Source organism: Myodes glareolus, chromosome 4 (assembly GCF_982192425.1).
Source record: "Myodes glareolus chromosome 4, mMyoGla1.1, whole genome shotgun sequence".
NCBI classification, from domain to species: domain Eukaryota; kingdom Metazoa; phylum Chordata; class Mammalia; order Rodentia; family Cricetidae; genus Myodes; species Myodes glareolus.
Window position 1 is genome coordinate 119,469,742 of NC_142029.1, and position 23,810 is coordinate 119,493,551.

Here is a 23,810-nt window from a genome sequence, read left to right on the forward strand (position 1 = left end):
GAAGTCTAACAATTTGACAATCTCTCACGGCCTTCTCTGATATTGCTTCATCTTGAATGGAGTGATAATGCAAGACAGAAGAAAATACATTAAAAAAAAGAAATTTATTCAAAACAGAGAACCAATGATAACATGGGTCTGTGAGAGGATTTTTTCCATCTCAGAAGAACTCATGCTCCGGAAGCAGCTCTTTGAAATGACTGTAGTACATCAGATCACATCTTCATTCTGCAGAAGAAGCAAAGGGTTATAGGCAACTATCAGATAATATGATCTAAAGGCTTCCTTATAGAAAGGCAAATTCACAATAGGTAGACCTCAGAAAGTGTCTATAGATTGACACTATGTAATGATACTATTATACACACACACACATATACACACACTCATAAGTGCAAACAGTTAACTAGCAAATAATATAACTGTCACAATATTATTTGCATAGCCAATTTATTCTGTGAAAATTTCATCATCAATACATATTCTGAAATGTACATAACATAGTGTTTGGAAAGATGGACAAAGTTTTCCACCGTTTCTGTAAAGGACTTAATCTTCTGTTTCAGAACCCTTCATAGACATCACTGCTAGCTGGTTGCTGTTATATAGCAGACATGACCAGGACACTGAGCCCTTCATTTTCTTAGATACATTTACTGAACATAAGTACATCCCAGATTCTTTTCCTATGCACACTGTAGTCAGCTTTGCCTATGCTTATTTTCTCTTTTCAGATATTATACTATTCAGAGAGAGAGGGACAGAGAGAGGACAGAGATGGGGAGAGAGAGTCAGGAAGAGAGGGAGACACACGAGAGAGAGAGAGAGAGAGAGAGAGAGAGAGAGAGAGAGAGAGAGAGAGAGAGATCTGTACTATAAGTTCTGTTACTCTGGAGAACCCTGACCTAAATAGAAGGAAAGGTTCTGGCAGCAAAGAGGTTCTACCAGTGAGTGTGGTCGAAGGATCAGATCAGGAAAGAAGGGAATATATAAAGGGTTAACCTCAATGAACATGGAAGTAAAAAGCTATATGGAAACCTATGATCTTTCAGCCTAAGTAACAATTCTAAAAAGGGCAAGTAGAAAACCTATGACATGAAAGGATGGGTTTGGGCATAGGAATATTGCAGGTTAACAGTTCCAGTGTGTATCAGGGAGCTGAGATGGTAGAAAGGAGAAAGTAAGTGACAGATTCACCAAAACTAGGGAGGTATAATGGAGCCTTATAAAATCCCATTAATTTGTAAGCTAATTAAACATATATTTTTAAATGAGCTTGAACAGTTATATCCTCTGTGGTTGGTCAGTGATGCTCCCAGAAGTCATCATTATTATATGGAAATTTCAGTGCCAAAAATGGCTTACTGTCCTACTACCTGTTGATTAGCGAAGCCCCAGAGGCATCCAAAACAACAAAAACTATTGCTAATACTCTTGGATGCTATTTCATCTAGATCGTAAGACCTTGTTGCTGATAACACCACACACTTTGGCAGTAAGAAATAGAGAACTGAATCTTAACCTTATAGAAAACCCCTTGCTTTCCAGATTTCCTAGTACTGTAAGATGTTATGCATGCTAATGGGGAGGAAAAGGTATCAATAGACCCAGGTCGCACTGGACCTTGTGTATTTCAATATTGACTTATCCGGCAAGATGTGTCCCCTGGTGAAGTGATGACAGTGGCAGGACTGGTGGGGGTAACCATCCCTTCTTAATTGAGGTTAACAAGGAGGCCACAGGAGGTATTTTATGCCTGATACTGTAACCCCCGTCAAAGTGCAGTGAGATCATAGGCCCTGGCCAGCAGGATAGATTTAATGCTGTTTTATTAAATGATCATGATCTCAAATTTTCTTCTAAGTATTTACATTTACATCCACCAATTATGAGAGGATATCAACTCTGGTTTAAGAAGCTTACCCCTTCCCTACCCCCACAGTGGGTTGTGGTTAACTCAAGAATGTGGAAGTGTTGTTTAAAGTGTTGAGAATACGTGACTGTGATTCTTTAGTAATAGATGGGGCATGCATACCTCCCCACACAAATTACGGGCACTCTAAAACTAAGGAAAATTACAGAAGTGATGTGGGTATAATGGAAGAGCTGGAGTAAGGGATAAAGGCTCTTTGCTGCAAACACAAACTCACAGAAGCTTTGGTTACTCACAGAAGTTGAAGCCATTTAAAATTCTTAGCATGATTGAAGATAACTTCTCAGAGAAAATTATATGTAGGAGACACCAATGCAGAGATGCTGTCTTACAGTTGGCAGGATGGAAGCAAAGTACAGTACAGACAAGAGTCATGGGATCCAGGCACATGGAATCCATGGGAATATAGGCTAGTAAAGAGGAAACAATATAATAAAAATTATCATTATAATAATAAAAGCAGTGTTTTGCTTGTTTAACTGGACAAAATAAAACTTAATCCCAGCACTTGGGAGGCAGAGGCAGGCAGATCGCTGTGAGTTTGAGGTCAGCCTGGTCTACAAGAGCTAGCGCCTGGACAGGTGAAACCCTGTCTCAAACAATCAAAAATCAAAACAAAACAAAAAACTGAAAAAAGACTTTGTTTATCTAATAGTTCAAAAAAGTGAATGAAATTTCAGAGACAAGTAAATCTTCTGGTAGGAAGTGGAAAGTTAGAAATGATTTGGCAGAAAAGAATGAGTTATATCAGCACGTAGATCAGGTTTGGAAAATGCTAAAACAAAACCATGGGAAGCTACAAATAGAGGGGCATCTCTGTGTCACTTGGAGACAAATGTATAGAACAACATGGAGCTAAAGTCTATAGAAACTAACTAGATAAAACACCAAATTCAGTTCCGGTGAACGTTAGGAAGGACTTAAGTCCCGAGTCACAGTTCACCATAGGGGTGTCATAGGAGGGAAATGGGGAGCAGTGTTCGCTACTAGACACCACTATAGAAAAACAATGTTTCTAGTGGCGGGAATCTCTCAGCTATTTCTCTAACATTGTGGCCAGGGGTGATTACACATGAGGACCATGACTAACGCAATTTAAGTTCCACATTAAATTACAGATTTAATGGTATTCTATCAATGCTAAAAATGTATGGGGTTTGGGTATATGCTGATCCAGCTGTCCCTAAATTCATGGTGAACCCCAGTAGTATCAGAGACAATTAACATCATTTGATAAAAATCAGTATAAATAAAAACAAGTTAAATGGATTAAGCATAGTTTAGAAGTGGGGGTTTTCCTCCTAGTGTGCTAAGTACTACTTTCTTCTTGGAGGTAGAAATTGTTTGCCCAGCACCAAAGATGCTTTAAACAAAGACACCAGCTATGGTGGCAATAGAATGCCAAGGAAGTGGACATAGGAGCATTGCAAAGAAGGAGCACACAGGTACATCAAAGAAAGCAAGGCACCACAAGTGCTAGACAAAGGTATAGCCCATAACGGGGGCACACAGGAATAGCCAAAACAGAAGGGGGAGGGCCTTAGTCCAGAGGTGGTGGAAACAATCCAAATGAAATGAATATAAGTATAAACCCAAATTGGTAGACACCAGTGTAGCTCAAAGTGAGAAGGCACTATTCCATCTTGGCCAAAGGATAAATAAAGCAGTTAAACTAGCCATATCCAGCTTATGAACAGTAAAGAGATGCACAAACATCTGATGAGAACATCCCAGGGAAAAGAAGTGAGACAACTCAGGGATAAAGATTTTGGATTAAAAATAGCAACTAAATACGTTAGTCTTCCCCATTCATGTAACTGTACCCAATGTTCTTCTTGGGTAAGAATATTCTTCTTGATAAAAAAAAGTTCAATAAAAGTGAGAAGATTTTTTTCATACTGCTTAATCCTTCCTAACATTTATTTTTCAGCATTTACTTAGCTTGCCATGAACAACTGTCACTTATTTGAAACAGATCTCATATCCCAGAGATTCATAACTACTAGAAAAGCTCCAATGATTGTTTCTGAGGCAAAATGGCCTAATGCTTATTCTTAGACAAACAAGTCAATCATCCCTCGACAGTGCAGGAAGTGCAGAGGAGACAGATAGGATGAGATAGCAAGAAGGGGTGGAGTAGTATGCAACATTTTCCTCCCAATCAAAACATCCATCTTTTACAAAACTCCTTAGAACTCAGAAAGCCCTAAATTGACACTTGTTAAAACTCAGAACATTTTAAAACAGGACTCCTTAATGTTCAAGAAACAAACAACTCAGAAATCTCACTAGCTTTCTGACCAGGTGCAATAGGCACTCCCATATTCAAGCTTGTAGAAGCAGTGAGATCAGCTGAGGAAAAGATAAAATCAAGATGCCTGTCCAGACTAGCAGAGGTGCTAGCAGAGATGTTCTGTGATCTATCAAGCTGTGTATAAAATATGCAGAGTTCAAAATGGAGTGGGCATTCAGTGATGCAACAGCCTCTGAGCTATTCCTCTTCATGTAAGAAACTTACCGAAAGTCCTATAAATGACCCCAATGACTCATGGTATCAGGAAGGTGGGATTGGGTGTTCTTTTACTTTTTCTTTTAATCATCATTTCTCCATGTTGGGTGAGACAATACTTGTTCATCTTTCCCCAGGAAGAATGTTAGTCAACACAATAGTATCTCTCCAGCAGTGTCATCCACAATAAACATGATGTTCCTCTAATGCCTTGACTATTTCACACCCGATGCCCTCCTTGATACATGTCCACTGTCCTGCCATTGCTATTATCATTGTCAATGCAACTGAGGCTTCATTTCTTTGAATGGCTTTTGTTTTTCTCCAAAAGAAATCTTAGCTTGCCATAGTATGACAAACCTCAACTGCTTTCCACAAACCCTTCAGTCCTTCAATATAAGTTCTGTAAATGACTCTTATAATATCAAGATGAGTTCCAAATTTGAGATATAGCCTGGCACCTGTGACCACAGTTGTCTGAACTTCGGTTTGATCCTAAAGAACTCTTTTTCTATTATCTCAAAGGAATCCCAGAAGGGTTCATTCAGTGGTGCTGACTGGAACCAATCAAAGGTTGTTGTTTTTGTTGTTGTGGGTTTTTTTTATCTGAATCCTAAACAGTGGTTAAAAATTCTTGATCATAATATCATCACATTCTTCCATGAATGGCTGGTGCCTAGTTACTAATAATTCCCTTGTTCCTCCCTGAAACCCCAGGAACTATGCCTTCAGAATTTTCATTTCTCTTGATTCTCCTTTTCCAAATACCCACTATAATGGGTTATTAAGTTTTGCCCATCTACCTAATGGCTTTCTCAGGCAAAAGATCCAAAGTCTCCATATTACTTCCCTCACATTCTTAAGGTGATCACAAGAACCTTACCTTCAATATCACTTAATATCTGTCCCAGTTTTATTCCTTCTGATAAAAAAAAACTTTTCAGAAATCTATAGAGTAGAAAATGGATTTATTTAGCATACACTTCAGTTTTCAGTTCTTTACTGAAGAAATGTCAAGAACAGAGAAAAAGCACACTTTCGTGCCTGCTTGTAGTCAGGTACTGTTCTCTCTCTTATACTGTTCTTCAACTGTCTATGGAATGGTACCACCCACAGGGCACTGCATCAGCCTCTATCAACGAACAGATTTCACACTGCTCTATAGCCTACTGGATACTACATAATATTCTTTCAGGTTATCAAGATTGAATCTAATTGAGAGTCAAGATTAACCAACACATAAGATAATTAAAAGGTTAACATTAAGAAAAAAAGTTAAATATAGTGGGAGTTTAGTTCTTACTCTAGGAGAGTTGGAGAACTCCTGCCAGGTAGACGTCTTCATTACAAATGTAAGTGAGTAGAATTTGGCTTGCCTGGGGACCTTTCCTGATGACAGAATCACACAGGTCCCGTGCTTTGTCCATAACAGTGTCATTTACGAGTTTTATTCTCTCCATCTCTTCCTGGTTCAGAACTTTCTTCTCCAAAAGTTCATCCAGCAAGCCATTTATTGTCCCTTCACCCACTGAATTGATGAACTGCTTCCTCTTTGCTCTGAGGATGTTGTCTGTTTAAGGCACAAACATTTCTCCAGTCAGAAAAACAACCACATGTTCCTTTCCTGTTTTAAAGAGGGCTTGGCCTTTTCAGAATTAAAAAGTAAAATGTCCCTTTCACATACATCTCTTACCCGTTTCTTTTTTGCTATCTCTGGCCTCTATTTTCCCTCAACATTACACAAGAGAGAGGGGGACACAAGTAACAAGCTACTGTCTTTTGTTAGAACTCAAAAAGCATAAACCTCATCCTGGTTCCACATGTTATCAAATCAGATTAATAAAACAAAGAAAAGGTGACACAACATACTCCTTTGCAGCCTGTATCTCAGTCACTCATCTGGTTTTGTCGGTCAGACTAGATCCGTGTAATAGTCAAGAATGTAATGTGACTGCAGAAAACAAGCACAACAGCACTTCCTTTCTGGCTCTGGTCTTTACTCTCTGTGACTTTAAGAATCTTCTGTGCAGATTTCTTCCACACAGTCTTCCCCTTCCCAAGATTCAGCTCACTTAAAAATCCGCAGAAACTAATGACAGCTTCCAGAAAAACCACCCCTTTTCTAAATGACTTATTCACAACTTTTCCCCTTTACAAACAGGGACAACTCACCAGCCATGGCGTTTCTCTCCTAGCATGTGCAGCTACTGAAACTGAAAGTTCCTTTCCACCAGGGCGTGTATGCAGATTGCGAAATAACCACCCTTCCTGTGTTGCTCCTGCTTCTTTCCCTCATTAATTTACGCTTCTGGAGCTCAGACTTGACAAAGAGTAAACCTGGGAAATGATCTTTGCACAACACTTGGAATGACTCCTGGCAGGAAGGGAGAATGTCCTAGGCTTTAACAAAACAATGAGCTGTGACAAAGCAACAAGTGGGGGAGGGAGGTTAGAAAGGGAAGATCTGAGGCATCCACAGGGGATGAGAACAGAACAGGGGTGAAGGGAAGGCTCCCACAGGTGTTTCTGCTGCAGCTCAGTATGAGACTGGGAGACTGGAGCTGGAAAACCCAGGGAAGACAAGACCTGCAGGCAGCTTATCTAAGAGGCTCAAGAGCCCTGAGGATTAACAGGGGTGCCTGCTGGAGTTGGGGCTGGAATGAAGCCAGGAGTGGAGGAAGGGAGGTTGGAAGGGGAAGGTCTGTGGGGTCCATGGGAAATGTGGGAAGGGAAGTGGTACAGAGAAAGGAAGCTGCAACTGGAGTCCTCTTGCAGAGACAGGTGTGAGAGTGTGGGAGCCAACCATGATAAACTAAGCATTGGCGGGTCACATATAGGAATTTTCTTTACTTCCAGCCATTATCACCTGCCAGAGTAGGACTCAGCCTTCAATATGGAGACCTGAGTCTCATTAGTTTACCCTGAAGCAAAACCTGACTGCAGGAAGAACCACAAATGGAGATTGCCTGAGCAACACCCAAAAACAGACCAACCAACAGAAATGCCTAGCATTCCAACCACCATAGGACTGCCTGCCAGCACACAATTACCAGGACACTGCTAGACAAATGTCAGCCAGCCAGGAGTCCTGAACCTCAGAGATCCCTCATCCCCACCTTTACTACTATAAAAAGCCAATTCTAACTGAGCTCAGGGCTGTCTGTTTATTCCAATACATTGGACATGCAGGGAGACTGAGTGTGCAAACTTGCATAAAATAAATGCTCTTTGCTTTTACATATGGGTCTCAGTTTCCCAGTTGGCTTTTGGGGGGACTTCATGGATTTAGGTATAACAAGAGAAGGGAACTGAATTTGGTGAGGAGAAGAGGATGATGGAGTTCTTCAGTGCACTTGACTGTTTCCCTGGTTTCTAGGCTGGTGTGTTCACAAGGAATGCCTACTGGTGTTGGGGACTGACAGAATGGGATGAGTCTTGGAAAGGAAGCTTGAGGAAGATGACCTTTGTGATCTGTTACAGATGAGGAGAGAGGAAGAGGAGAAGGCAGCAAGGCTTCTGGTTCAGGGTTGGATATTGATGTAGGAGGGACATCTGTCTATGTGTTACTTTCATTGGTTAATAAAGAGACTGCTTTGGCCTTTGATAGGACAGCAGCTTAGATAGGTGGAGTAGACAGAACAGAATGTTGGGAAGAAGGGAAGTGAGGCAGACGCCATGGAACCAGCCACCAGGTCAGACATGCTAAATCTTTCCAGGTAAGCCATGACCTCGTGGTGGTACACAGACTATTAGATATGGATTAATCAAGATGTGAGAGTTAGCCAATAAGAGGGTAGAACTAATGGGCCAGGCAGTGTTTAAAAGAATACAGTTTCTGTGTAATTATTTCAGGTAAAGCTAGCCGGAAGATAAATGGTGGGACACAGCTCACTGTTCTTTTTACAACAGAGTGGCACTCAACGTGGTAACTAACTCCATGTAAAACCTAAGAGTGCTTAAACAGAAATTCTAGACACAAATAAAGAGTTTAACACAGCTTTTTGCTGTCTGCTAGGACGTGCCATAGAGAGATTTCCTGTTTCAGCAACGGTGGCAGAAAAAAAGCTGTGCCATTTTAAAACGCGGCTTCCTGAGCTGTACTGCCAGTGTGAACTCAGTGGTTTTTATGAGACTGGATGTTATTATTCCTGCTCGGGAAGAAAGTATTCTGAGACCAGGCCAATGGCTCAGCACTCCCTGCCTGCACCTGGGCAGACAGTGGGATCAGGCTAAGGCAGGCGAGAGAGCATGGCAGATTTCTGCTGCCATACAGAGAGATGTTGGCAGGCTGTGCAGTGCTCTGAGTGGCAGATTTGGATGTAACTTGGATGAAAAGAGTTTCTGTGCTACATGCTCAGTCTCAGAGTTAAACTGCTGAGTGTGGCTCCTACCTGGTCGCCCCAAAGCGAGCAGAGATGGTACATTCACCATTTTGAAATTGGAGAGAGGTGGAGCCAACATCCAGAATAGCCTGCCACTCTGCAACTGGTTCAGTGTCACAAGTGGCTCCACCATGTTGGACTGGATGGGGAAAACCTGCAGTATCTGCTTTTGACCTAGGAATGTCATAGCATAGATTCATAAGTGGTTAGCGATTTAAAAGTGCAAAGAAAAATGTTCCTGGACAGTAAAAAATTACAGATTTACAATAGGACAGATTCAGACTTAAAAGACCTCTAAATGGGTCATAGTGTTACATAGAGTTAAACATACGTAGGCTTGGGAGAGAGAAGATGAAGAATATAGAGAATAAAGTTAATGCCTTAAAAAAAGGGTAAAGTCTTTAAAGAGACAGAATAAAGTAAAGTGATAGAGTAAAAATAAGCCACATAAAAATGGAAAATTCACAGAGAGTTTGGATTCTGTATATTGTGTTTTCTATGAATTTTTTTGACTGGAAAGGAGCTAAATACAGAGAGACATTTCATTGTGTGGGCTGCTAAGCTAAGAACAACATATATGTTCTAAAGGTATCTTGACTTCAGAATCTGGATCTAAGGACATGATTTCTTTTGTTTTCACAGAGGATGAGACCCTGTGGATTGCTTCTATCCCAATATGGTATAATAGACCACGTCTTCCTGAAAGGTTGCTGTGAACATCCTCAAGAAATTACTTTGCTCAACTGCTGAATGAGATGGATCTAGCACACAGGTTATACCATGAAAGACCTGAATAACAACACCCCCATTCAGCACGAAGCAGTTTGGAGAGAAATAACTGTGCCATATTCCCAAATATTGCTTATTAATGTTCTTTTACATTGAAAGGGGGCTATGATAGAGATATGAATAATTTGCACTGGTATGGATTTTAAGATCAATTTGGTTATATGTATATGTATTTCTGATATTGATTAAGGTATTGTGACTGTGTAGTTCATTTAAAAATGTAATATATAATTAGGAAATATAGGTTGTTACTGGATAATCATCAATAATAGTCAAGCTTGTAGTCATGTTAGTTAGCTTTTCTAGATGTACATAGATATATCTCAGATAGGCATTCTTCATATCTTTCAAAGACTACAGAATATGGCATTTAATGTTTTAATAACTTAGGGCTTCTCATGACAATGAGACACATCTGTTCCTGGAAGCATCAGCTACTTCAAGAGGAAGATGGGCATCAAAGAGGCTCCTTATGGAGTTGGTTAGCCATTTGGGCAAGAAACTGCTCTTGCCTAGACTGTTGCATAAACTGGACACAGAGAACCCACAGAGAGAGGACTGCTGAACTTGCCTAAAGGTGAGATGGTCTTTCAGGGTTCCTGATTTATGAAAGAGTCTACAAGACATTCTGCAGTACACAGCAAAAAGTGACTGAACTGTCTTTGAATTTTCCTGATTCATGGAAATGTCTACTGGACACTATGGGCCTGTAGGCTGAAGATGGATGCCCCAACGTTACAAAAGAACTTTGGTGACTGTCCAGGCAGCGAGATGTCTCTGTCATTTATAGAGTTTGGAAGTTGTTTACTTCTTATTTACTTAGGTAATTTTATAATCTTCTGGAGTCTTTGATGAAGTTGAAGAATGGATAGATAGTTATAATTTTCCTCAGTTATGATCAAAGATAAAATAGATATAAATATTGTAACTGTAATTCTTGCTTGATAGCAGTTTTGTTATATGTAATTTTACTATGTTAAAGTTAAAGCCTTTCTTTTTTTTTTGTTTAAAAAGAAAAAGGGGAAATGATGTAGAAGGGTCATCTGTCTATGTGTTACTTTCTTGTTTTATTTTAAAGATTTATTTATTAATTATATATACAGCATTATACTTGCATGTGTCCCTGAAGGCGAGAAGAGGGCACCAGATCTTACTGCAGATGGTTGTGAGCCATCATGTGGTTGCTGGTAATTGAACTCAGAACCTCTGGAAGAATAGTCAGTGCTCTTAACCTCTGAGCAATCATTGGTTAATAAAGAGACAGTCTTGTCCTTTGATAGAACAGCAGCTTAGATAGGTGGAGTAGACAGAACAGAATGCTGGGAAGAAGGAAGTGAAGCACATGCCATGGAACTAGCCACCAAGTCAGATATGCTGAATCTTTCCCGGTAAGCCATGACTTTATGGTGAAATGCAGATTATTAGATATGGGTTAATCAAGGTGTGAGAGTTAGCCAATAAGAGTCTAGAACTAATAGGCCAGGCAGTGTTTAAAGAATACACTTTCTGTGTAATTATTTCGGGTAGAGCTAGCCGGGAGCCGGGTGGTGGGACACAGCCCGCCATTCCTTTTACAACAGGAGATGAGACTGGGGCCTGGATCTGGAGGAAGGGAGGTCTGTAGCCTCTGTCAGACTACTCAGTTTCTTGACAGAAACAGCTCCTGAGATAGTAGGGGGTGCCTTCTAAGGCTGGGACCTGGAACAAAAGTCAAGGAGCAGGGCTTGTGTTGTCATAAAAATCACAGCTCTCATTTTAAAAGTAAAGAGATAGTTTATCCTGAAACCATTTTTGGGTCCCAGGAACACAGGAATTTCTAGATTCCCTAAATTCCAGGCTCCAACATGGGAAGAATTTCATGAAGTTTTTCTAGTTGTAGGGAACCAAGCAGGTCCTAAATCCAGGCAAGTTTACAAAACCTTGGTGAGTCCAGCAGACACACTGAGATGGGGGAGGTTTTTCTTTCATCCTAAAATCTTCCCCAGTGATAACCTTAGCTCTCTCTGATGGTGAAATCTCATGATCTCCTGAGTTAATAGCTTCTAAGAGGTTTTTATTTATTTTTACTACATGTTAGTTGAGATACAGAGTGGGGTAAGGAATGACCCCACTTTAGTTCAAAAGACTAAAATTAGCACAAAATAAAGTTATTAGACTCTGATCCTACAAATTTCCAATCTTTCCACAGTACAGAAATTCCAATTGGTCCATCATTTTCTGCAGACTCAGAAGTGTCTTCTTGGAGTTCTTTTCTTCACATCCAGACACAACATTATGGTGGGTAATTTTCCTTTATACTTGTGATTAGATGATTTTTATTGGATTCTCATAGTTTTTTTCTGTAATGCACATATTTAAGGAATATAAGCTTCTTTTAAAATATTGAAGAGTAAGGAATGACCATATGGATGACGCTTCAACTGAGACATATATATTTCTCAGTCACATTAGAAGCTAAAGTGTAGTGAGTAACAGAGAAATCTAGAAAATGAACTTCACTGAGGACTTTTGTCTTAGAAACATATGACAATATAGTAGTGAGGTATACAGAATCAGGTGGTACCTGGAAGGTTGTTAGACTGGGATACATACTTGGGGAAAAATCATTAAACAATCCACAGTTTGAATTAATAGTTCAGTGTTGTCCTGGCTTACTATGTCAACTTGACACAAACTAGAATCATCAGAGAGGATAGAAACTTATAAGAGAAAATGTGTCCATAGTGTTTGGTTATAGGAAAGCCTGTGGGGTTTTCCATAATTAGTGATACATATGGGATAGGCTCAGACTATGCTGATTGGGATGGTGGTCTTCTCTTATATAAGAAGGCAGTCTGCGCAAATATTGAGGAACAAGCATGTAAGTAGCATTCCTCTACAGCTTCTTCCTTGGCTCCTTCATCTGATTCTTGCCTTGTTTGAGTTTTTGCCTCCAGTTTTATCCATGCTGTTGCAAAAAAAAAAAAATCAAACAAACAAACAAAAAAAAAACCAACCAACCAACCAACCAACCAAACAAACAAAAAAACGTGCCAAAGATTAATTGAATGGGAAAGGGATTTATTTAGCATACACTTCAGTTGTCAGTCCATTGAAAAGTTTCTGTACCCTGATAAGCCTCTCTGCCAGTGCAATAATTCAAATCAGACCAAATCAAACCAATTAGAAAAAGCCCAGGTATAATGGATATCAGCACTCTCCCTAGAAAGGAGCAACGGAAGGACTTGTTTGTTCTCTAGATTACAGTTTAAATACCCTTTGGGAGTGGTCTTGAGCTTCTCTGGGGAGGGGTCACAGTTTGTAGGACTTTCTCAGCGGTGAAGCCTGGACTGAAGCAACTCCCAGGGGAAGGAGGGCTTGGGATAGAACTTCCACCCAGGCATTCCAGATTCTAGATGTGTTTACGCCTGGGGCTGAGGTAAAACTTGAACACAAGCGTTCCAGATTTTTTGGCCTTATGGATATCAGGTACTGGGATAAAGCCTTAACCCAAACATCCATTATTAAAGAAATGTCAGAAACAGAGAATAAGCACATCTCTTTCTTGCCTGCTTCCAGTCAAGTACTGTTCTCTTTTACACTGTGGGCACCACCCACAGTAAGCTGCATGAGCCTCTATCAGTGAACCGATTTGACACACCCCCATAGCATACTGAATACCAGGTAATATTCAGTTCCTTTCAAAGTAATCTAGGACTGGTCAAATTGAGAATCAAGGATTATCAGTGTATAAGACAAGAAAGAAGTCAGTCAGACCCTGGATAAAAGAAGGAATGGAAGAGAGAGAGAGAGAGAGAGAGAGAGAGAGAGAGAGAGAGAGAGAGAGCTTAGTTCTTACCCTAGGACAGTCTCAGAATTCTTGCCAGGTAGCAGTCTTCTTTATAAATGTAACTGATAAATATCCTTTCATTTTTCTCTATCCTCATTGTGTATCTATCCCATGTTTACCATCAACACTATCTATAGATGCACACAGCATAAAAATGGAGTCATTATTAAGACTAAGAGGTAACTGTAAGCCCCAGTCTCTGGTCTCCATCTTTGGAGGCCCCATCCTGTGTTCAGAGGAGGGTCAAGATGAGCATGCCAAAATCTTGACCACACCCTCAGTCTTCCCTGCTTCCCTGCAAAGTTTCCTCGTGGTCTCTTTCCTCTCTCCTTTGCAGCTTCCAGGTTCTCTCTCACCTGAGAACGCAGAAATACCATTAAACCTGGATATTTCTTAATTTGGCTTGTTGTGGTTTGGCTTGATTGGGATTTTTGCATTGTCAGAGAACTCATGTTAGGAAAAAATCCTAACATATTGGAGGTCCCATCGAGAGAGAGTGGCCTTTCCATGTGGTCCTAGGCCATGTGTCAAAAGCCCCCTAGTCTACAATCTGAGCTCTCCATCCCACACTAAAGCCGGCTCCTGGGCTACAGCGGCTGTGTCTTGGTGAGTCCTTTTTTCTTGACTATGCTATAGGGTTTTCAGGCAACCCATTTGTACTTAACTTATGTTGATTATCAGACTCTTGTTGAAGCCATGAGCTTGCACCAAGAGTTTGATTTTAGCAGCGGCCAGACCAGCAAGATAGGGCTTGGCTGAAATAGGCTTTGTTTGCTCCAGGGATGCCTAGCATTCAATTTCCATGAGCCTATTAGGCCTAAGAGCTATTTTAGTGGATGCACTATAATAGATTTAGGCCACTTGGTTGGTCATAGACTTTAAAACGGGCACTTGCAGTTCAAAGCCAGATCGGCTGTCACCCCTAGTATGCCACTTACAAAATCTTTATGAATTGAGACTGTCCAATACAATCTGTCCCAAATGGCTAATTTCTCTATACACTAAGATTTAGCCTTCACCGTCTTCTGGGACCTTGAAAATTTTGGCCACCGTAAAGACAAATGGACAGAACTTACATATGTCATGGTTTTGGGACTCTGCACTCTCACCCTTCCCTTAGTAGCCAGCGTCTTGCAGCACCAATCTTGGACACTAAGGCTGCAATGCCTCCAAATTCCTGGTCATCTGGGAATTGGGACTCCATCATTTCCAGCTGGACCTTGCAGCCAGAGACACTCGCCCCTCCCCCACTCCTTCAAGCCCTCACTACCCAACCCCCTCCTGTGGAACAACATTCTCCACATTCCTCTCTTTCCCTGTCTCCCACATCCCTTCCCAATCTGGAGGTTCAAGGTAAACTTCCACCTTACCCACCTTCCCCTCTCCCTCCTACCCAAAAAGAATCAGCCTTGTCTTCCCAACAGACAAGGCTGCAACAGGCAGCTACCCTACAGGCCCAGGCTTTAGCCACTGCCCTAAGGTCACAGGAAGGGGGACAAGAGAAGTCAACCACAAGGCTCTACCCTGATAGAGCCCAGCCTAAGTCAACCTCACAGGTAAGCTATTTCAACTGTTGCCTAAATGGTCATGTGTCACTATATTGCAATATGCCTCCTCTGAGGTCCAGCAACCTGGACACTGGAAATCACAATGCCCTTGTGCTGGCTTGTCCTCTATGCCATGCCACAGAGGTCAGGCCTCACCAACATTGACAAGTGAAACTGTGCCAGCCTTCGAACTTCTCAGCCTTGCAGAGGATTGACGCAGCCCAGACTTGGTATATCTCATAACCCTATCTGAGGCTAGGGTAAAAGCTGCAGGTAGTGGCTAAGTCCATTATTTTTATTTTTGGATATGGGAGCTACCTATTCTGTTCTAACATCTCACTCGGGCCTTATGTTCCCTTCACCAATTTCAGTTATGGGGGTAGATAGGACCTGTTCCTCCTCACTTAAACCTTTGCCACTGCACTACATTCTTGCAGGACAATTTTTCTCTCATTCTTTCTTAGTGATTCCTGCTTGCTCAGCACCTTTACTGGGTCGAGAAATTCTTAGCTGCTTCCCCAAAGCTTTGTTCTGTTTCTTGGAACCCCTTTTTTACCCCAACCATCTCCAAGATTCTATTTTACAGGTTCACTCCTCCTGCCAGACATGTGCCCAGACCAACCAACAGGGGACTCTCTACATACGTCAGTCTCTACACCAGCTTTGCGGACACCAACCGGGCAAGATTGACAGGTTGATTTCACTCATATGCCTTCTCATAAAATATTCTGTTATCTCTTAATACTTGTGGACACTTTTACAGGATAAATAGAAGTGATTCTGATCTCCAGGAAAACAGCAAATGTGGTGGCTCAGGTACTCCTGGACCACATCATTCCTCGGTTTGGTGTTCCACAAACCATCCAGATGGACAATGAACTCACCAAACAACAACTAACCAAGATCTCCATTGAACTCAGGTTATCTTTGCTCTCCTTCTCCCCATTGCCCTTATTCGCCTCAGGGTCACCCCACCTTCCCCTATGAGCCTGAGCCCTTTTGAGCTCCTTTATGGCAAGCCCTTTCTCCTTAACCATCACCTCCCCATCCAAACTCCTCCACTGGCAGGGTACCTACCCTTCCTCTCCCTTTTAAGGTCTCTTCTCCATTCACATGCTGACAGTTGTCTCTGCCACCACACCAGTGGACCCTAATGCTCCTACCTCCTGGGGAAAGAGTACTCCTCAAACAGTCAACTCTTAGGTCTCTCAAACCTCGATGGACAAACCTCGATCTCATACGGTAATCCTCACCACACCCTCAGCTGCCAAACTCCTGGGACATTCGTGTTTTTACCATCTCTCCAGGCTCAAGTGGGCACCTACTTAGGACACTTGGTCTGTCTAGCAGACAGGACATTCCTCCCTCTGGTTTTCCAGGATGCCACAATGAAGGACCTACCGGCTCCTCATCCTGGCACACTCATCTTTGGTGATGACAAATTTTTTTCCTAGATACCTGCCTTCTCACCTCCCCCAAGGAACAGATGCCTGACGTCTCCGGGATGAGTACACAGGATGCCTTTTCACCTACACCTCTTGCTGAGCATGGACCCAACAACACCTAGCTCTCCCCTTCTCCATGTTGCTCTATGCCTGCAGGAAGTAGCCAGACTTGAGTCAACTCCCCTTTTTCCTAAGAAAGCCTAAATGTTCGTCAAAATATCACTTCAGCTTCCTTATACAAACAGTCTGGTATGTAAGCCCCAGTCTCTGTCCTCCAGTTTTGGAGGCCCAGTCTCTGTGCCCACCAAGTCCTGACTCCTCCCTGAAGGAGGGTCAAGACAAGCCCACAAAAATCTTGACCTCGCCCTCAGTCTATTTAAATTGTTTCCTTGGAAAGTTTCCTCATGGTCCTTTTCTTCTCTCCCTGGTGGTCACGTTTGCTGTCTCCTGGTTCCCCCTCGGGTCCACTTGAGAGCACAAGAATCCCATTAAACCCAAATATTTCTTAATTTGGCTTGTTGTGATTTGGCTTGGTTGTGACTTTTGTGTTGACAGAGAGCTTGTGTTAGAAAAATTTCCTAACAGTAACGACTCTTTTCTGTCCCATGTGTATTCAGATAAATAAAATTAGAAATGATGGTAACTCATTTTCTTTGAGGGTAGCAATCTCTATCATTCATTCCATTTTCTGTGTCAGACTATGAACATTTAAGAATTAAGATTGCAAAATGACAGAAGGATGCTGCTAAAACACATCATTCTGGGCTTTCTTGGCTTCCTTTGGTTTCAAGAGTATCTGTGCACATTTTTTCCCTGTTGTATTCGATTTTCTAAAATTTAACTCATCTAAATAACTGCAGAATCCAACAATGCCTTATAAAACCTTCAATGTCTTTCCAAACAATGTATTCACTATATCAGTTCCTTTTACAAAAGGGAAAACTCAGCAGCCTTGGCTTTTCTCTCCTTTTATCCAGCACACATGACACTATAAACAAGTTCCAGGGTTCTTTATACTAAGGTGTGTACACCGACTGAGAAATAATGAGTGTTCATGTGTATATATCCTTTCATGACCCAATTAAACTTTCTCTTCTGGAGTAAGTGAACCAAAAAAATGACTCTTTCTGAGAAACTCAAATAATTCAGGGTAGCAGAGGAAGGGATCTGATGAGAAAAAGAAAGGAAAGACAAGGTGATTGTTTTGTATGAAACTGTAGAATAACGAATTATTTCTATAGAAATATGACCCATGTGCTGGAAAGTTTTTACTGTTAACAAAACTTAGATTCATCTGGAAAAGTCTTATTGAAGAATATTCACCACTATTAGATAGGGCATTTCTGTCGGGGGGGATTTTTTGATTTTTAATGAAGGAAGGAAGATTTAGTTCAGTGTTGGTAGCATCAGCCATGAGCTAGAGGTTTCTGAATGGCCGAAGAGAAGAGAAAACTAGCCAAGGTGAACAAGCTATCATTCATATATATGTCATTTCTCCTTGATCTTGGCTTATAGATGTGATCTGACCAGCTCTCTTGTGGTCCTGATGCTGTGACTTTCCGACAATGCTGGACTGTAATCTGTAAATGTATGTGTTTTTTGCTTTCTTCTCTTAGTTGTGGATGTGATGTGACCAACTTTTTCACACTCCCAGTGCTGTGACTTCTCTCCTATGCTGTACTGTAATCAGAAATGTGTCTTTCTTCTCAATATTGCTTTTTGTCATTGACCCAGAAAAAAAAAAACTAAGACAATTTATAAAAGGAAATGAGGGTAAGTAATAATATTTGTTCAAGTTTAGAATCCAACAAAATGTACATTCCCAGTTACCTGGAATATATACTTCCACTGAGAGGGTCCTTAGCAGAAGAACTAGCTTTTATTTATATTTATACTGGAGAGTATAAGATCTGAGTGCCAGAGTGGAACAGTGACATGGCCAAGATGTCACAGAACACAAATTCCCACAAGAACCCTACAAGGAATGGAACCAAGTATATAACATCCATTGTGTCCCTGTAGCTGAGCCTGCTATGGCAGGGTTAGCTCCAATTCCTATACTATTCTCATTAGTACCATAGTCAGCTGAAGTGTTTGTTGCTGGAGAAGTTTGTAGCTTTCACAGGCCCTAAGACCATCTAGGGAACATCTCAGAAATCTATAACATAGACACAGTGCTGCATTGTACAAATATTCACTGATGTATCCTATGAAACATTCATCGTGCTTACACAAACTCCTGGTGGTGAATACTGTTTGGGAATTCCATCAATTTAGGGTCTTATGAAAGAGTCAGGTATTCTCCTCCAAAGCATGGTCAACCTTGTTCAGTAAGTTATCAGAATGAACCTGCTCAGACTTGCACAGTCACAGGAAACTGCTGAGAAACTTGATTTATATCTTCAGCCAACCAAGTTTAGTGCCTATTCTGTAATTACCTCAGTAAGCAACAGGGCAACTCTTCCCAGAAAGTGGCTGAGCAAGACTCCTGGGATATAGCCAGGTAGTGCTTCACACCCTTGCTGTACCTAAAATAAACCCAGTAACATCATTCATTCACACTGATGAGTCATTAAAACATCTAGGTTTCTCATCCAAAGAACATCTGCTTGTTTAGACCTCAGGAAGCAGCTGGATTGAGTACAGGGAATCTTGACATTCTTCAGTCCCATGAGGATATTATTAGCTTTAAACTTGCGAACCTCTTGAGTGCATTGATGCTAGCTGGCCTTTGTGAGAATCTCATCAAGTAAAGAAATGACCAACTTCTGCTACCAGACCTGACACAGAGAAGCTGCTGAACTAAGTTTATTTATGAAAATAGATATCTACTATTGAACACTTGGCAACCAGTAATTGTCCTTTGTGGAGGCCCAAATTTGTGAGTCTATTCCACATTGTCTGAAAGTCAGAGAGTTTCAGTTTGCTCAAAGTTGTCAACTACAACTGTGGCTACACAACCTGACATAGGGTGTGATTATTTGGTGTTTTGGAATTTAAGATGGCCCATAAAGGTACATACTCTTCACCCTGACCAAAGGCCAGAGAATTCAAGCATACTTTTGCTCCTGCTTTTAAATTAGGGGCTTGACCTAGGGAGTATTTTGCTCTCAGGATACTTCATCTAGGGTGGGTTCATTGCTTAAACAACACTGCTGTTCTCATGAATTAATGGTTTGGTGACTCAAAGTACTGAAAAAGAACTGTTCAAGCTGTCATTTGTATCATGGTAAACAGTCTTTTGTCTTGTCCCCCTGTTGTATTAGGTTATGAAAGTCTATGGAAAATCAAAAATGGGGCAAACTCAGAATTCAGGACTCAGAAGTCAAAAGAACTCAGCATTTAGGATCATCGGCTGAGTTGCCCTATAGATACTATCGTAGCCTTTGTGGTTCTTTCGGATCTCTGCTCCTTCTACCTAACACTTCTAATTGTCACAACCAAACCCTGGAATGTATGAACTCATTGCAGCAAGGACCTCAGCAAAGGTCACCCCCAGAAGACAGCCACAACAGTGTTTATTACATTTATATAATCCTTCAAACATCTGTAAGATAGCAAAATATGAAAGAATCACCTTCATAAGAGAAATGCTACATGTTTTCACTGGATGCAGCAGTGGTCACTTGCACTCATTTTTAAGGGTGAGAGAGGATTCAACTCCAAAGAGACTGGACTGGTAGTCTTGACACAAAAGGAAATAACATAAGTCTCATATAAAACAAAAAATGTGAAGTGAATTCACACTCTAAGTCTGAGAGAAGTCATTAGTAATGTTGCATATTTTTGTTTTTTCTGACCTTTAGTGCCTTATCAAACAGGAAGACATTGCAGCCAAGGCCTCTTCTGAGTTCTATGGAACAATCATCAAAGTACTGAGGTCTGCTCTGCTCAGTACCTGAAGAAATAGAAGTATGGTAGAAGTGGGAGTCTCTGTGAAAAAACTGCAACAATATGTTTCAGGAGAACTCTAACAAATACTCTTAATTGCTCATAATGTAGAAAGGTAGTTTCTGCAGGCTTCACAATATTTTAGAAATTCTCTGTAACTACTGATTTCTATCCTTTTCTCTTCTTTTTCTCTTTCTTTTTCCTTTTGTTTTGTTTTGTTTTCCTTTCTTTTCTTTCCTTTCTGTCTCCTAAAGGTGCTGCTTTTCTGGAACTTGTGGTGTGAATATGACTTGTCTTACACTCACAGATATCCACCAATGTCAGCCTAATGATTGCTGGAATTAAAGGCTTGCAACACCCATACTCAGCAACCCTAAGACTTTTATTTTATCAGACTAAGTATCATTTACCTCTTATTATCACATGATCTTCCAGCTCTTCTCTTATATGGTTTATTTGCACATGATGATCAATGAGATTTAACCATTAAATATATAGGCAACTTCTTCCTTGGGACTGAAACACAGAAAGTCCAGACAAGCAAAGTGATCTGTTTTTATAAGTGACATAATTGAGTGCCTATAAGGAAGTGTGTTCATATAGTCTAGTAAGTTCTTTACTCATTCATATATATTCATAAAGCATATTGTCTATGATGCTCACTATTCATTGGATACTTAAATGATGGTTGCATCATTGGCATATTTTTCTTTGGCATATTTTTCTTTCTATGCAACTCTTTTTCACTCTTCTACTACCCTCTCATCACCAGCCAGGTCTTTGAAAACAGGTATAACATGCTACTAGTCAATCACAGGATCACCTGTGCATTTCCAAGTTGTTCAGTCACCTGACAGCAAGATAGATGCTATAATAATCCAAGGTCCCAGAAATCACTGGAAACACTCTGACTTTCACCAAGCTGCCAGTGCTATTATATATCTGGAAAAAAAAACACTCATAACAACAGGAAACTGGCAAATTTGCTGTGACCACTGCACTAAAACAAGACAACAACCACATGAGAAGAGTCCAGGAAGGATGATGACCTTTGGCTTGTCCCTAAAGCTACAGAAAATTCCAAATACCATTCTTCTAAAATAGCACTCCAGAAAGTTTGACATTCACTGATCTCTGGTGGTTACTTTGTTCACACCGCACTGGAATTAACGGGAGCTTACTAAAGCGGAGGACTCTTAGGCTTCATCTGTCCCTGTTCCATGTGATTGACACTGTAATTAGATGACTATAGAGTTTGTTTGTGTACTCCACATTAAAAAGACTGCTCTAAATGTTTCTTTTCACTAATACCATCTAAAATGTGATCAGGCATTATGATAACTATTGCCAATTTGACAGAATCCTGAATCAACTCAAAGACGCCCTCTGAGCTTAATATGAGGGATTGTCTTGATTACATTAGTGGACAGGCAAAGATCTATTTAATTGGGTAATTAATTTATTGTGTAATTTAATTATTTAATTGTATAATTTAATATTAAATTGTGTAATTTAACTGTGTAATTAATTAATTGTATAATTAATTGTGTATTTAGTTGTGTAATTCACTTCCTGAATAAAGCAAGTGTAGAAAGAAACTGAGTGCCAGCATGCATGCATTCATTGTTCTCTGCTTCATGATTGTAGATATGATATGTCTCATTGGTTTGCTTTGCTTTCTCTGCCATGATGAAATGTGAACCAGAACCAGCTCCCTTATGTTGCCTTTGTCACAGCATTTGACCACAGTGATAGGAAAATAACCTAAGATATAAATAAACACAAGAGAATCTTCTGGGCCAGGCACAAAGAATGGAAATTGAACTCATATCTTGAAAATTTACAATTATTTAATTTGGGTTTGACTGAAATAGAGCTTGTACCTCAAGCAAACTCTTTAATTACCAAAGTCTTGCCTCCCCATTTGCCTAGCTCCTTATGGATGATGATGCTTCCTCTTAGAAAACACCAATCACAAGCTCTCATTTGTTTTATGAATTATTGAAATGCAGAAAGAAATATATGTAACTTGTAAGGCCAACAAAATTGCTTCTATTACATTAAGACATGTTTGTTGCTTCCTTTAGAAATGAAGGAGTAGAGTTTATCACACGTTCCTTTACATCATTCCTGAAGCAGCAGTAGCTTACTGGAGTGTCTGGCACATCTTTCCTGAGCAGCAACACTATCTCTGTGGGGCTGATGACCTGCAGTCAGTGGAGTGATGACATAGAATTAATACCAATATCTGGTCACTCAATAATTCTCATACTAATGTTGGACTATACCTAGTAAGTATACTAGTAATAAAAGTATAAAATATATTTTTTTCTGAATATGACATCAGACTGATAAACAAATTGTTTACTAGAATCAATGTATATTTACATTTTGATTGTACAAATTTACTGAACAAGGTATCATAATTTGTTATGTGTAAAGTGTCAAAGAAGAAATCAACCTTTGTCATTTCTTAAACTTTAAAAACCTGTTCTATTAACATACTTTTTATGTGATAAAGACATAAAATACAATCTATTATCATAAAATACTGCACAATATGTCCTGATAAACTGACATAAACATTTGTATCCCCTTATCATTAATTTCTAAAGTTGAAATATTAGAGGTCATTGCTTATAATTACTCAGAAAATATTTATAATTTATTGTAGTATATAATCACCTCATTATGCCACAGAATAGTAGAACTCATTCTGTTTTTGTGTCTATTTCCCAATCCAACTTGCTGAACAAATGTATTTACTTAAGTCATAAGAGTTTGAATAAGCTATACACTCACACACACACACACACACACACAGAGAGAGAGAGAGAGAGAGAGAGAGAGAGAGAGAGAGAGAGAGAGAAACATTACAAATTCAGTAACAGCAGCTGAGTGTGGAAGTATATGTTTGCAATTCCAAAACATTGGAAGAGGAGGCAGGATAGGATACACATTTGGCACTTCAGGACAGATAGAGTTACAAAGTAGTGCTCTGTCTCTAAGATGCAAAAAATACGATACCTCTTTCCTGGCCCTGCCCCTTATGTTGGTGTACTCCGAAAAGGTGGAACTACCTGGGAAAGATCCGCATTGTCAGCTGCGTTAGAAGTTACCATTTGACCATTTAGTATGAACTTCGTTCACAGCAGCTTACAGGGATGAGGTGGAGTGGGTTAGAGTGGAGTCGGGTGGGGACAAGAGACAGCCCTTTTATGTCCGGTTATCAGGACAGTGCTGAGAGTCTTCTGCTTCTGGAAGAGCTCTGGCTTGAATTCTGTGAGTTTAAAGGGGTGGGACTCACCATTTTGGCCAGTGTAGCTTTGTAAATAAGTGTCGGAAATCTGCATGTTTGTACGAGGCAAAAGATGGAGCCTTCGCCCCCACAGAGTAACCACAACCCAAAAGAGACACAACCTCTGTTCTGCCTTGTCTGCCTCAGAATTCCCAGCTTTGGTGCTATCTAAAGTCATTCTGTTGAG

The 23,810-nt window shown here is 40.4% G+C and overlaps 1 protein-coding gene across 2 annotated transcripts; it reads right to left on the reverse strand.

Annotated features, from left to right (window-relative positions):
* Positions 1–85: 85 nt before the first annotated feature.
* Positions 86–6,770, reverse strand: Card16 (caspase recruitment domain family member 16). 2 transcript variants are annotated; one of them, XR_015737771.1, is made up of 4 exons: positions 6,615–6,770; positions 5,746–6,012; positions 2,170–2,343; positions 86–228 (listed from the first exon to the last, which is right to left on the reverse strand). XR_015737771.1 is itself a non-coding variant. In XM_087905882.1 (3 exons), the coding sequence occupies exons 1-2, from the start codon at positions 6,619–6,621 to the stop codon at positions 5,747–5,749; spliced, it is 273 nt and encodes a 90-aa protein (XP_087762008.1). In that variant the 5' UTR covers positions 6,622–6,769; the 3' UTR covers positions 86–228; position 5,746. The 2 variants fall into 2 exon arrangements, 1 of the variants encoding a protein (XP_087762008.1); XM_087905882.1 differs by lacking the exon at positions 2,170–2,343 and having other exon boundaries at positions 6,615–6,769.
* Between the last annotated feature and the right edge of the window lie 17,040 nt (positions 6,771–23,810).